We start from the raw sequence: 14,690 nt of genomic DNA, 5'->3' as shown, positions 1-14,690 counted from the left end.
GGAGGGAGCTTTCCCAGCTAGGGAGGAAGGCAAAGTTTACCCGAGCACTGCAGGTGAAAGTGGCGGAGCAACATCTTGAAAGGGGTCTATGTGGGTGCTAACGACAGAGGACGCCAGACAGGTTTACGGCATATACCGGATTATTGCTATCCTGTGGCCAGATCACCAAGAACTGGAAGGCGGGAATACAGAAGGACCATGCGCAAGCTTTGTAGCACCGAAATCCACTTATATTCCACCACATCTCCCTCAGTAGCGAGGAGTGAATGAAGCTCCCTCCATCTGTCTTGGGAAGTTGTTTTCAGGGAGCCCCACGAAAAGTGTCGCCAAAGTACTAAGGCCAGAACAGAACCCTTTTTTTTCCCTCTTCTGCTTTCAGCCAATATGCACCGGAACGATTTTCGCAGCTCTTGCCGGAAGTGTGGCTTAGACTAATGCAAAGCAACGCAGAATTTTGACCCTCGTGGGCGGAGTCAGAGTCGCGTTTCAGCTACCTCTCCCTTAGCCCCGGAAGTGTGTCTGTGTACAACTGCTGCTTGCAGGCGGCACAGGAAGTGTTCTCCAGGCAGAGGTTTCGGGGGGAACCTTTTGCGGCTAGGACACTTCCTGTTTCCTAGTAACAATAGGAAGTGTCCGCGGAGCTGGGGGTAGACTCCTGGCTCGAGCCAGCTGCGCCTTCATTCCTCTACCTTCTTCCTTCTCCGTTTTCCCCTTTCCCTTTTCCCCTCCCTTCCCACCTCCCAGGAGCCCTGGCGGAGTGTGCGTCTGTGGGAGCGCGAGAGCCCCCCACAGCCACCCCTTGGGGCGCGCGGCTGCAGTTAGGGTGAGGGTCCCAGTGCGCAGGCGCGCTCCCGTTCGCGGTCCCCAACGGACTCATCCGCGGCGGGAACGAAAAGGGGCCACCCGAGTGAGGTAGGGGTCCTGAGAAGAAATTGGCCAAGGAGATGAGTGAGGCGAGAAGACCTGGTTGGTGGTTGATCAGGAGAAGGGGCTCAAGCGAAGGGGCTTTGTGAGTTGAGAAGTCGAGGAGCAGGTTTGGAGGGGCTTTAGATCCGGAGATATGAGTTGTACATATAGGGATCCCATGGGAGTGAAGAATCAAGAGTCAGCGAAGGCCAATGTGATATAGGAGACATGGGGGCCTGCTATGGAAAGAGTAAGGGCTTTGGAAAGAAAATTGCTTGAGTCAGTGGGTTTGCCTCTGTAAACTGGACTAAGGAGGCACTGCAGGGTGTTGTGAGGATTAAGTGACACAACGAACGTTCTTTACTTAGCACAGTGCTCTGCACATGGTAATGCTCAGCATGCGTTGTTGTCATAAGTATTTTGAGAGAAGATAGAAAAAATAAGGGATGGTGAGGGTATAGTGAGGAGGTGTAGGAAAGAAAAAAGGTAGGGGGTGAAGAGCAACCAGAAATGGGTTGGAATTTCCAAGGTAGAAGATGATTTGGACTCAGGGGAAGTAGGTGAAGGAAGTGGCCAAGAGAGTCTTTTAGAAAAGAGACTTTGTGACCCTGAAAGGAATAGGGGAGGTGAGGGAACAGGCCAGCCCATTCTCTGAAGAGGGCTTTAAGCCCCCACCTCTCACATCCTCAGCTGTCAACTGGAGAAAAAGGCTGCTTTTCAATGTCTCTAGGCTACTCTGTCTAGCTGAGGGATCAAGGAGAGAGAATTAGACTTCTCACATTGAAGGTCCTAGAAAAGTTTCAGGTTTCCTTTGAATATGTCACAGGAGGTAGGTTGGTTGGTTGCTCCAGAATTATAGAGAGGAGAAGGTTAGATTTTGTGGATTTGGTCTGATGAACAGAGGTAGGTTGGTAGGTCTGTGGTAGGTTGCATCCCTCTAGACTTTAGTTTTCTTATCTATACCTCTAGGATGAGTTAGGCCTAGGGGAGCTTTCATATTTGGGGAGCTTATGTGCAGGAGGCCTTAAATCCAAGAGAAAGCAAGTTCCTGGGCATTACTGCTTGGGGAACATTTCTGTGACCTCTGATGATCTTGCTGCTTATAGAGCCAAGAGGCAAAGTTAATTCAGGTCTTCCTTCTGACCACCACCCCCTCTTCCTAGGCCTTGGCCCCTCCACCAGAGGAAGATGCTGCTGCCACCTGCCTGCTCTTCCTGAACCTCCAGGTTTCTGCCACACTGCCCCATGGAGGACGTGCCCACCTCACTCAGCTGCTCTGACTGTCAGCGCCACTTTCCTAGTCTTCCGGAACTGTCCCGGCACCGTGAGCTGCTCCATCCATCTTCTAAGCAGGACAGTGAGGAGGCAGACAGCATCCCTCGGCCCTACCGCTGTCAGCAGTGTGGGCGGGGCTACCGTCACCCAGGGAGCTTGGTCAACCACCGCCGGACCCACGAGACTGGACTTTTCCCCTGTACCACCTGTGGCAAGGACTTTACCAATCCTGTGGCCCTCAAGAGCCACATGAGGACTCATGCTCCGGAGGGCCGCCGTAGGCGCCGGCCTCCCCGCTCCAAGGAAGTCATTCCACATCTTCAAGGGGAGACAGCATCCTCTGACTCCAGGGACCACAGGCTCAGCCCTGGGGAAAGCTGGACAAGCCAGAAAAAACATGAGGAAGAGACCTTTGGCTGTGAGTCTGGGCCTGACCCCAAGGCAGCTTTGAGCACTTGGGAAGATCCACCCATCCGACAAAGAGAAGGCTGGGAAAGCCAGCCAGATTCAGAGGAGGGTGCAGAGCGCTGGGGGCCCACTACCAATTCTACCAGAGCCACCCCGCTCCCCACCCCAGCCAGCACCCTCCTTAGCAATTTGGAACAGTATTTGGCTGAATCGGTAGTGAATTTCACAGGGGGCCAGGAGCCCACTCAGTCCCCTCCTGCTGAGGAAGAACGGCGGTACAAGTGCAGTCAATGTGGCAAGACATACAAGCATGCTGGGAGCCTCACGAACCACCGCCAGAGCCACACCTTGGGCATCTACCCTTGTGCCATCTGCTTCAAAGAGTTCTCTAACCTCATGGCTCTGAAGAACCACTCCCGACTCCATGCCCAGTATCAGCCTTACCAGTGTCCCCACTGTCCCCGTGCCTTTAGGATCCCCCGAGAGCTGCTGGAACACCAACAGTCCCATGAGGGTGAAAGGCAAGAGCGGCTATGGGAAGAGAAAGAGATGCCCACAACCAATGGGCACACAGATGAGAGCAGCCAGGATCAGCTCCCTAGTACACAGACGCTGAACTGCTCTGGGGAGCTCAGCACCTCTGGGGAGCTAGAGGACAGTGGCCTAGAGGAGTATCGGCCTTTCCGTTGTGGAGACTGTGGCCGTACTTACCGCCATGCTGGGAGCCTCATCAACCATCGCAAGAGCCACCAGACTGGTGTCTACCCCTGCTCCATCTGTTCCAAGCAGCTGTTCAATGCAGCTGCCCTCAAAAACCATGTGCGGGCTCATCACAGACCCCGGCAAGGAGCTGGGGAGGACGGGCAGCCATCAGTGCCACCAGCTCCCCTGCCTCTGGCTGATACCACCCACAAAGATGAAGAGGTCCCCACCACCACCCTGGACCACCGCCCCTATAAGTGTGATGAGTGTGGTCGGGCTTACCGCCACCGGGGGAGCCTGGTGAACCACCGCCACAGCCATCGGACAGGAGAGTACCAGTGCTCACTCTGTCCCCGCAAGTATCCTAACCTTATGGCCCTGCGGAACCATGTGCGGGTACATTGCAAAGCTGCTCGCCGCAGCGCAGGCCCAGGGGCTGAGGGTCCCCCCAGCCACCTCAAGGTAGACCTCCCGCCTGACCCCATGGAAGCAGAGGCAGCCCCACCCACTGATCAGGGGCATGGGTGCAAACACAAAGAGGAGACCACTGATGTCCCCCCAGCAGCTGATAGGACAGCACCACAGATATGTAGCATGTGTGGGATGCTCTTTGAAGACGCTGAGAGCCTTGAACATCATGGCCGGACCCATGGGGAAAGGGAAGACAGCAAGACAGAGACTAGGGTCTCCCCTCCTCGGGCTTTCGCATGCCAAGATTGTGGAAAGAGCTATCGTCACTCAGGCAGCCTTATCAACCACAGGCAGACCCACCAGACGGGGGACTTCAGTTGTGGGGCCTGTGCCAAGCACTTCCACACTATGGCCGCCATGAAGAACCATTTGCGACGCCACAGTGGGCGGTGGAGCAAGCAGCACCGGAGGCGAGCTAGCAGTGCTGGCAGTGGGGGAGAAGCCAAAATCCCATCCGGCGGGAGCTGGGCCCAGGAGTTGGTGGAAAACAGTGAGGGCCTGCACTGTCCGCAAGACCCTTCAGGGGGAAGTCCTAATGTAGCCCAAGGCAACTTGGAAAGTGATGGGGGCTGTTTGCAGGCTGACACTGAAAGGGATAGATGTGGGCTTGAGAGGGATGAGGCCTGTTTCCAGGGTGATAAAGAGAGCAGAGGTACTGAGGAAGGACTGGAAAAGAAGGAGGCTTGTTTCCTTGACAACTTGGACATCCCAGATGATGAGGAAAGCGATGGGACTCGCTTCTGTGATGATCTCAGTGGGGTGGGTGAAGGCCAGAAACTAGCCACTGACCAGCCCAGCTCCTCTTGCCACTCTCCTGAAGCTGTCACTAGCTGGCCGGCTGAGGTCTCCCACACGTGTTCTGACTGTGGGCATTCTTTCCCTCATGTCACTGGCCTGCTGAGCCATAGGCCCTGCCACCCCCCAGGCATCTATCAGTGCTCTCTCTGCCCGAAGGAGTTTGACTCACTGCCTGCCCTGCGCAGCCACTTCCAGAACCATGGGCCCGGGGAGGCAGCCCCTGCACAGCCTTTCCTCTGCTGCCTTTGTGGCATGATCTTCCCAGGACGGGCCGGTTACAGGCTTCACCGGCGCCAAGCTCATGACTCCTCTGGCATGACTGAGGGTTCAGAGGAGGAGGGGGAAGAGGAAGGAGCATCAGGGGCAGCCTCCACTCGTAGCCCTCCACTGCAGCTCTCAGAAGCAGAGCTGTTGAATCAGCTGCAGCGGGAGGTGGAGGCACTGGATGGAGCTGGCTATGGGCACATCTGTGGCTGCTGTGGTCAGACCTATGATGACCTAGGGAGCTTGGAGCGTCACCACCAAAGTCAGAGTTCTGGGAACACCATAGACAAGTCTCCCAGCCACTTAGAGTCAGGTGATGCTATGGGAAGGGTTGCAGACCATGACCATGTCTTTGAGGACGCAGTGGCCTGCCTCTCTGGGGAGGGTGGGGACACAAAGTCTGGAGAGGGAGTAGGTGCCGTGGTTGTAGACAACCTTTGCGTGCAAGGTGGGGAAAGTTCGCTGGAGGCCCAACCCCGCCCCTTCCGCTGCAACCAGTGTGGCAAGACCTACCGCCATGGGGGCAGCCTGGTGAACCACCGCAAGATCCATCAGACTGGAGACTTCATCTGCCCTGTCTGCTCCCGCTGCTACCCCAACCTGGCTGCCTACCGTAATCATCTGCGAAACCACCCCCGCTGCAAAGGCTCTGAGCCCCAAGTGGGGCCCGTGCCAGAGGCAGGAGGCAGCAGCGAGCCCCAGAACATGGCAGAAGAAGGGCTGGGGCAGGCAGATGTGGGAAAGTTTCAGGAGGAACTTAAAGTGGAACCCTTGGAGGAGGTGGCAAGGGTGAAAGAGGAGGAGTGGGAGGAGGCCGCTGTGAAGGGGGAGGAGGTGGAGCCCAGGTTGGAGACCGCAGAGAAGAGCTGCCAGACTGAGGCCAGCTCTGAGCGGCCCTTCAGCTGTGAGGTGTGCGGCCGGTCGTACAAGCATGCTGGCAGCCTCATCAATCACCGGCAGAGCCACCAGACTGGACACTTTGGCTGCCAGGCCTGCTCCAAAGGCTTCTCAAACCTCATGTCTCTCAAAAACCACCGGCGCATCCATGCAGATCCCCGGCGTTTCCGCTGCAGCGAATGTGGGAAGGCCTTCCGCCTGCGGAAACAGCTGGCCAGCCACCAGCGGGTGCATGTTGAGCGGGGTGGGAGCGGGGGCACTCGGAAGCTGATTCGGGAAGATCGGCCCTTCCGGTGTGGGCAGTGTGGACGGACCTACCGCCATGCTGGCAGCCTCCTAAACCACCGGCGCAGCCACGACACGGGCCAGTACAGCTGTCCCACCTGCCCCAAGACCTACTCCAACAGCATGGCCCTAAAGGACCACCAGAGGCTGCACTCAGAGAGCCGGCGGCGGCGAGCAGGGCTATCTCGGCGAGCAGCTGTGCGCTGTGCCCTCTGTGGCCGAGGCTTCCCTGGCCGGGGATCTTTGGAGCAGCACTTGCGAGAGCATGAGGAGGATACCAAAAGTGGTCTGAGAGGTCCAACTGGCACAGAGGGCAGTGAGGGGAACCTGGCTAATGACCAGGGACTAGAGGACACATCAGGTGGTACTGAGTCAGTTCTCCAGCTGGAGGATGGAGCCAGGAGGCTGGGGGGGCAGAGTCTGAGCCCCATCAGGGCAACAGGTTCAGAAGCCACAGAACTGGTATCCTGGGACATGGGGAATGCAGAAGGGAGGCAAGGAGATGGGGGACCAGTGGATCACGGTGGAGATTGGGTTCCTCAGGGTCATATACTGACCAAGCCAGAAGATGAGTCAGGGAACAGCATCCCCAAGAGTCCTTGCCACCTTGGCAACAGCCAGTCCAATGGACCTAGTCTGAGTCCAGTGGATAGCTGGGACGATGGAGACAGCCGACCTGAGCTCCGTCAAGACAGTCACACCTTTTCCTGCAGCCACTGTGGCAAGACATACTGCCACTCGGAAGACCCTTTGAACTGCCATAGCACTTCCAAGACAGACCGCCACTATTGCCTGCTCTGCTCCAAGGAGTTCTTGAATCCTGGGGTCACTAAGACCCACAGCCACAACCACATAGATGCCCAGACCTTTGCCTGCCCTGAGTGTGGTATGGCCTTTCAGTCCCATCATGAACTAGCCAGCCACCTACACACACATGCCAGCGGCCTCAGTCAGATGCCACCCCTGAGAGAGGAGGCCAGAGGTCCTGAAGGTGGGGCTGTGAAGGATGAGGTGGATCTCCCTGGCCAAGGGGAAATCCAAAAGGCCGCATCAGAACCCCCCAGGACCCCAGGAGAGAATACTGGGAGTGCTAATGGGGGGCAAGGAGTAAGGTCCACAGTGGCTGAAGACGAGGAACGGCCCTTCCGTTGTGCCCAGTGTGGGCGTTCCTACCGCCATGCCGGTAGCCTGCTGAACCATCAGAAGGCCCACACCACTGGACTCTATCCCTGTTCCCTCTGCCCCAAACTTCTACCCAACCTGCTGTCCCTTAAGAACCATGGCAGGACCCACACAGACCCCAAGCGCCACCGCTGTAGCATCTGTGGCAAGGCCTTCCGGACAGCTGCCCGGCTGGAGGGTCATGGACGAGTCCATGCACCCCGGGAGGGGCCCTTCACCTGCCCTCATTGTCCCCGCCACTTCCGCCGCCGAATCAGCTTCCAGCAGCACCAGCAGCAGCACCAGGAGGAATGGACAGTGGCCAGCTCTGGTACGGGGACATGAATGGCTTGGGCAGAGGACGGAAGGGCTCCAGAGTAGGTGGGCAGAGTGGGGGTGGGGGGACAAGGAGTGAGAGGAGAGGGTCACATGGCTTCCAAGAGGTTGTGCAGGAGTGGAGGGCGGGGAATTGGATATGGAGGAAACTGGTCTGAGGATGCTGCCTGGTGAGGGCAGAGATCAGAACTCCTGAGTCAGGTAAACAGCATGGTGGGTTGGACAGTGGGCTGGGGGGAGGGGGTGGTTGTGGGCAGGGGCAGAGGCAGCTGCCGTGCAGGAACCAAAGAAGAATGGGCTTTTTGTTTGGGGAGGGGAGGCAGCCATGTGTCTACTATATCTGGAAACTCCTGATCCAGCCAGTAAAGGAATGATTTCCAGAGAAAAATGGCCTAGGTGGTGCTCTTTCCCTAAGTAGGCAGGGAGCAAGAGGGTGAAGAATGGGGTTGGGAGGCACCCCCAGATTGGACTGCTTTGTGTTTTGTGCTGACCTGGTCAGGGAAACTGGTCACTGGTTGGCCCCCAGCTCCCTGTCCCTCTTTCTCTGAATTTCGTCTCTGGTCCCCCTCCTCTCTTCTTGGAAACTAGACCTTTGGTCCTTAGGTACTGATACTGCCTCATGTCTCTTCCCTATATTGAACCCTTTACCCTTTCTTCTCTCTGCTGTGCATCTCCTTTTTAGGAGCCAACCAAACCACTTTTTCCACCTGCATACCCCCATTCCCTCCAGCACACCTTTAACTGGAGGATTGAGTCACAGATAATTGTTTCTTTGAAGCCAGGCCCAGCTGAGGCAACAACAGTCATTAGCCCCTATCTCCCATCCTCTATCAGGGGGAATTTCCATGGAAAGTCACTCCACCCAGCCCGACTGAAGGATGAGGCTGTGTGGGAGTGGGGCAGCCTGTTTCCTCAGTCTGTTCTTGAGCCCTGGGCTCATGTCCTCTGCCTCCTCTAAGAGATCTGTAGGCCTTCTCCCAGGATCTATTCCATTTAGTGGCAACCAAGGGTGGGTATCCCCAAGATGGCGGGCCCTTGACCAGAAATGATCAGGGAAGGAGGGGATGGTGGGTGAGAGTATCGTGAGAGAGCTGACAAGATGGCTTTCAGGATAAAAGATTTCTTGTGACCTCAAGGGAATGAGTGAGGAGCCAGTTAGGCCTGGAAAAATCATTAGTTTACATGCAGGCCTCTGGGGTTGGGGGTAGCAGCAGAATGGCCTGCAGGCTAGGGAGGGGGTGCAAGCTGTGTGGGGTTTGCCGGCCTCAGTCAGTGACCTCCTCTCTTTCTCCCCAGGAGCCCCAAAGGCACCAGCAGCGGGCAGACGGGACCTGTCATTGCCCCCTCCACCTACCCCCACGACCCCACTTCTGGATCCTTCACCCCAGTGGCCTGCAGACCTCAGCTTCTCCCTCTGAACTTCAAGTCTCCAAAGATCAGAATACGGGCGGGGTGGGGTGGGCGGGTTGTAGGGAAAGGCTTGATCTCCATGTTTTGCTCAGGAGTAGTTAGGCATCCCCATCTCTTATTTCCCTCTCCTGCTGTGAAGAGGACCCAGATCTGGCCTCTTGCCCATGGAAGGGGTAAGGTGTTCCTCATATCCCTGTCCTTGAAGGCTCTCCTTTCCCCAGCCTTTGTCATTATGCTCTTCCCTATGACCAGCCCTGCAAGAAACCCGGTGCCAGGCTCTGCCACAATGTGGGGCCGCTGTCACCAGCCAGATTCCAACAAGAGGGAGAGAGGTGGATTCAGAGAGCCACAGGTGGGAATGTTGCCTATGGAAGGGGAGCCTTTTGCTACAATTTGTAACTTATTTTCTAAAGTCTATTTTGTAACAATTTATTTAAGTTTAAAAAAAAGGAAAATTGCTCCACCCCCAAAAAAGAAAATTTCAAAGTAAGCGGCTGGTGTGATCATATCTGAGGGGAGGAAGACTAGGGAAGGCTGGGGACGCCTGCATCGGACGGCGGAGCTGGGTGTAGGGAAGCATCCACAGGCGACATCTCCCTGGCCTGCAGGGTGGGGAGTAAGGGCAGTTGCTGGTCCAGGCGTGCTCCTTCCCAGAGCCCACGGGGCTGCTGGGCCTGCCCCAGTGCCTGGAATCATGCGTGGGTGGAGGGAATGGGGGAGGTACAGGGGCAGTGATGCAGGAATTGTCTCACTGCATCTGCAGCATCCCAGAGCCACCTGTCAACAGCCAGCTGGTTTGCCTGTCAGGAAGAGGAAGGAGGGTGGGGTTGGCCTCATCCTCAAAACTTTTCTTCCCTCCCTGGAAGGAAGAGGAAGAAGGTGCTACTTTAACCCCTATGACAGATGAGAAAACTGAGGTTTGAAGGAGTTGAGGCCTGCTCCAAGTCACAATGATGAGGAACCAGAATTATGTCCACTACCCCACCCAGGGCAGCAAGAGGTTGGGTCAGAACAGATCTTTCCCTGGATTGAGAGAGAATGGGTCTGGAGAGGGAAGTGTTAGCAGGGAGGCCCCAGAGCCACGTACTCATGTTAGCCAAGCAGCTTCCAGTCTCTGCCTCGGGCTCTGGCTCCTCAGCAAAATAGACCTGCCAGTCCAAACTGCTGACCCAGTTCTCATAGGCGGGAAGTGCCGCGAAGACTGCAGGCCTTGCAGGGCCTTGGCAGGCATCTCCAAAGCTGTGTAGCCCAGCCAGGAACCATGTGCCCCTCACCTCATGCACCAGTGGTGCCCCGGACAGGCCCTGTCAGGAGTCAGGTGACACTGGGTGACTTCCTCTTTTCCCTAGGCAGCTGTGGGGGCAGAAGGGGCTTGGGGCTGGGATGAGGCTCTGGCTCTTTGGGAGCCAGTTGGCAGAAAGGCCCAATTTCAAGTGCGAGGTGGGTCTGGAGGCCAAGCCTGGCAGGTCTGTGAGTTACAGGATAAAGATGCCAGGGGTCTGTGGAGTAAGGTTTGGAGGACTGGGGCTCATCTCACAGTGGGGGGGCTCACCTCACAGTGGGGCGGCTCACCCACAACACTGGTACACACCATTCCTGGCAGAATGGGGATACTGTCGCTCCCAAGAGCTGTATGCAGCCGGCTGCAGGCCCTGGGTCCCAAGAGGGTCACAGGCACTGTCTGAGGGGAGCTGGCACCTATAGGGCAAGGGAAAAGACCCAGCTGCCCCGACAGCCTCTAGGATGGATGGACAGCTGCTGATGGGCCTGTCCTACATACCTGCTTCTTGGCGGGGCAGCCCCAGGACCCAGCCATGTTCCCCATCAGGCAGGTGGTGGTCGGCATATGGCAGGCAGAGGGGCCGAAGGCTGGGGCCCAGTGTCACAGGTTGGGCCAGCAGCAGGAGTGCCACATCGTAGCCCCCCTCTGGGTGGGTATAAGCCCCATGTAGGATGAGCTGCTTCAGGCCCCGTTCCTCTGGTCCGGTCCCCAGCCCTATGCTCCATTCCTCTGGGGTCTGGCGCCTGTGCAGAGAGGCATCATTGACAGCATCGAGTGGCAGGCCTGCCAGCGAAGGCATGGGCATGAAGGCAAGAGAGGCATGGCTCACCCAATGAAGCAGTGGGCAGCAGTCAGCACTACCTCCTCTGACACCAGCGCTCCACCACAGGCCAGCTTCCCCTGGTGCTTCAGCCTGGCATCCCAGGGCCATGGGGAGGGGGCTCCTGCCTGGGGACCTCCTCTCCTCAAGGATCCACAGGCTGGAACAGACAGATTACATCATCTGCCTTCTTGCTAAGTGCTCACCGCATGCCTGGCCCTGTGCTAAGCGCTTCCCACGTACTATCAAATCCTCACAATATCCTCTTAAGTTGGATTTTGTTACCCTCATTACCAAAGTAACCAAAGTTCCAGAAAGGTTAAGTGACTTTCTAGCTCAGTAACCACAGGCAGGTAGCCGACTTAAGTCTCAAAAACCAGGGAGGGCCTAAGCTTTTAAACCCTGATGGTCTAGCCTCATGGGAGTGGCCCTGCTCATTATTCTCTGTCTGTGCCCCTCCGGGCTTGGACTGGCCCCAGAATTCCTGGCTCACTAGTACTTCTCTTAACCATCAAGATACAACTTCATTCCAGGAATAATTTTGCATGCAATTTACATGTTAGTTACTTAATGCCAGAATCCTGAGCGGGAGCCTGCCCTGTCCATTCTCACTGGGTCCCTGCTTGGAAACTTGCAGCTTACCCCCACAACCTTCAATCAGATCTCAGAGATCCCTCTTCATACCTAAACTCTAAATACACAAAGTTCTAGGGGTGCCGGGGTGGTTCAGTCGGTTAAGCATCTGACTTCAGCTCAGGTATGATCTCACCGTTCGTGAGTTCAAGCCCCGCATCAGGCTCTGTGTTGATAGCTTGGAGCCTGGAGCCTGTTTCGGATTCTGTGTCTCCCTCTCTCTCTGACTCTCTCCCACTCACACTCTTGTGTCTCACTCAAAAATAAATAAACATTAAAAAAATTTTTTTAAATGCACGAAGTTCTGAAGTATCTGTGCCCCTTCAGCCCTTAAATGGAATGGTTCCCATCTTAGAGGCTGAAAGGGGCCTTAAATGCCCCCCCTAGTTAGCCCCCAGCAATGTGTGACTGCCCTGTACCAATTCTCTGTTCTGAGCTGAAACTCGCTTCACTGTGCTTCTGTCTGCTGCCCAGAACACGTCCCACTCCTAACATCCCCTGCTCATACCTACACAGCTGTCCTCATCACTGATCTCTGGGGTCTCTGGGTTCTGGGACAGGAAGGCTGCCCCCTGAGCTCGAGCCTGCAGCCAGGAGCTGTGAGCAGCCATGTTGGTCAGCAGCACAGGAGTGTCTTCTTGGGCACAGCTTGATGCAAAGCTGATGATCCCAGCCTGAACCCAATGTCCATCAGGCTCACGGCACAGCACGGGGCCCCCAGAATCTCCCTGGAGCCAGGAAAAGGAGTCAAGTATAGACACTTCAGCCCCAGCCATGGACAGACACCCTTTAACAGCAGCAGGTCCACCCTCCCTGTGGATCAAGCACCCAGCTCAGGGCTAGGCCTCCTCCCCTTCTGCTCCCTTCTCATCTTCCCCATCAGACCTGACAGGGCCCCTGCACCCCAGGCTGGGCGCCCCCACACAGCATCCCAGGCCGAGCTGGGCTGGCCAGCAGCCGCTGGTGCAGCCGGTTGTAGAGACAGTTACACGTGGGGCGGCTGATTAGACGCAGACGCAGATTCCGTAGAGTCCTGGGAGCTGGCAAAAGAAAGGGAGTTGGCGGGGGGGTGGGGAGGTACGAATCTGACTGAGCACAGGGATGGTTGGCAGCTGAGGCTGCGTGACCTTGGGCAAGCATAGTGCCTCTCTGGGATTCAGTCTGGGACAGCACTTACCATCATTGGTGTCCTGATCCCAGCCAGTAGCCCAGCAGGAGGTCCCAAAAGGAAAGCGATGGGTAGACTGAGGCAAGCAGAGGGGTGTGCGGGCCATGGGGTGGGCGAGTCGGAGCAGGGCCAGATCTGAGCCTTGGCTGTAGTGGTTATAGGCCCTCGGCAGCTGCAGGGCGGTCACCCCCACCTCCTCGGCCCCTGGGCTCAGCCCCTCACGTTGCAGAGAACCCAGGACAACTGACCAGGAGTTCAGTTCTGTCACTGCTGCCCTGGAAGGGGAGGGATAAGGCCAAGGCATTGAATGCAAAGGTGGACAGTGACACCAACCGGGACACTTCCAGGTAGGTGGAAGATGGACAAAAATCAGCCCAGAGCTTTAAGCAAGGTCCTTCCCTCTCCCAACCTCAACTTTCTCATTTGTAAATCTTCTACCAAGGCTTAACTTAACTTGATAATGTGTACCTGGCACATGGCACACTTTCAGTAAATGATACATTGTGATTCTAGGGGCAGGAGACAGTTTTACAGAGTTTGGAGGACATATCACCCACCCCACCCCCAAAAGTCGGAAACTCTGACCCCAGCCATGACTCACTTTTCAAAGCAGTGGGCAGCAGTGAGGACCCAGGTATCTGCCACTAGGGATCCGCTGCAGATGTGGACCCCCCGCCTCCTCACACTGGCTTGCCAGGGCCACTCACCAGGTGCTGTGATGCCCTCCTGAGGCTCGGGGGGGCCAGGGCCACGCTGCCCACATACTGTGGAGAGGGGTGGATCAGAATGACAGAAGGTCTCTGTCCTTCCCTCATCACAGGCCCAAGCCAGACCTAAGGAAGGCCTGGCCGCATATCCCCAAAGCTTACCGTGCTGAGCTGCTTGAAGACCTGGGAAGAGAGAGACACAGATGAGACTTAGGGGAGCCTTACCTGCATGACCCAGCCTTGGTGGAAGGGATAGGTTTGGGGGGATGGGCCCTGGGTCCTTGCCTATGACTGTGTGGCTACCTTACCAGCCCCTCCCAGAATGAAAATATATGAGGCCAAGAAACAGCTTTTATTGGAACCTATTCAGAGCGTACACTCAGTAATTAATTCTCCTCCCTCAGCTGTGCTCAGCACTCCTGAGTCTGAGAAGCAGGGCCAGGGTTCATCTTGGGACTAGTCCAAACTTCCTCCAGGCTTCAGATCCCCTAACTCCAGCCCCCGCCACTGAGTCAGGGAGGCGGCCTGTATATGTGGAGAGCATTAGCTTAATTGTGCCCTCAGTCGTGAAGGCCTAAGAGGAAGGATTAGAGGCCGACGTCATGTCTGAGTGGGGGAGGGCTCCAAGAGATTGAGAGTCCCCACCCTTGTTCTGACAACTCAGACTCCCCCACCTTTCCACAAACCACCAGAGACTTTACCAAAGGATCCCCTACCCTGCCTCTTCCCCATCACAGGCACAGAAACATCTGGGCCAGGAAAGATGGGACATATGTAGAGACGGGGAGACTGAGGCCAAAGGGCCCCCAGAACTTGCCTAAGGTCATTCTGGAAGTAGATAGGCAGACGGGCACAGGGTACACACACAGGCATAATGACTGCAGACATAGATTGTAATCTAGCCCAAGAAAATCACACCCATTTTGACAAAGGTGGCCACGTACACCTCCTCTGATACACAGCCAGACATGGTTACATCGCCACAGGCAGACCATCGCTCCCCTAGGCATGCCCCCTCACATACACACCAGGCTGCAAGGCTGCTGGGGCAGAGGGTGGCCCCTGAACACCTACCATACCACTCCCCTACCCAAACATGGGTGGCTCACCCTCCATGAGAACCACTGCTCCCAGGATGAGCAGCTCTGGTCCCCAGCTCTGCTTCAT

At 56.4% G+C, this 14,690-nt stretch overlaps 2 protein-coding genes across 3 annotated transcripts; one reads left to right on the top strand and one right to left on the bottom strand.

The window, feature by feature from the left end:
- The first annotated feature begins 42 nt into the window (after window positions 1–42).
- Window positions 43–9,456, top strand: ZNF646 (zinc finger protein 646). Of its 2 annotated transcripts, XM_047087279.1 has the most exons (3): window positions 43–912; window positions 2,070–7,498; window positions 8,800–9,456. In XM_047087279.1, the coding sequence occupies exons 2-3, from the start codon at window positions 2,152–2,154 to the stop codon at window positions 8,919–8,921; spliced, it is 5,469 nt and encodes a 1,822-aa protein (XP_046943235.1). In that variant the 5' UTR covers window positions 43–912; window positions 2,070–2,151; the 3' UTR covers window positions 8,922–9,456. The 2 variants fall into 2 exon arrangements, with proteins under 2 accessions (XP_046943235.1, XP_046943234.1); XM_047087278.1 differs by having other exon boundaries at window positions 43–7,498.
- Window positions 9,457–9,587: 131 nt separating this feature from the next.
- PRSS53 (serine protease 53) lies at window positions 9,588–14,690 on the bottom strand. The gene is made up of 10 exons (XM_047087285.1): window positions 14,633–14,690; window positions 13,418–13,706; window positions 12,826–13,091; window positions 12,534–12,688; window positions 12,157–12,376; window positions 11,025–11,175; window positions 10,694–10,938; window positions 10,466–10,611; window positions 10,001–10,217; window positions 9,588–9,713 (listed from the first exon to the last, which is right to left on the bottom strand). The coding sequence occupies exons 1-10, from the start codon at window positions 14,688–14,690 to the stop codon at window positions 9,694–9,696; spliced, it is 1,767 nt and encodes a 588-aa protein (XP_046943241.1). The 3' UTR covers window positions 9,588–9,693.

This window comes from Lynx rufus, unplaced genomic scaffold, assembly GCF_022079265.1.
Source record: "Lynx rufus isolate CCGP_SWC_20201006 ecotype Redwood Valley unplaced genomic scaffold, mLynRuf1.p SCAF_23, whole genome shotgun sequence".
Lineage (NCBI taxonomy): Eukaryota > Metazoa > Chordata > Mammalia > Carnivora > Felidae > Lynx > Lynx rufus.
This window is presented reverse-complemented; position numbering and strand designations above follow the sequence as displayed.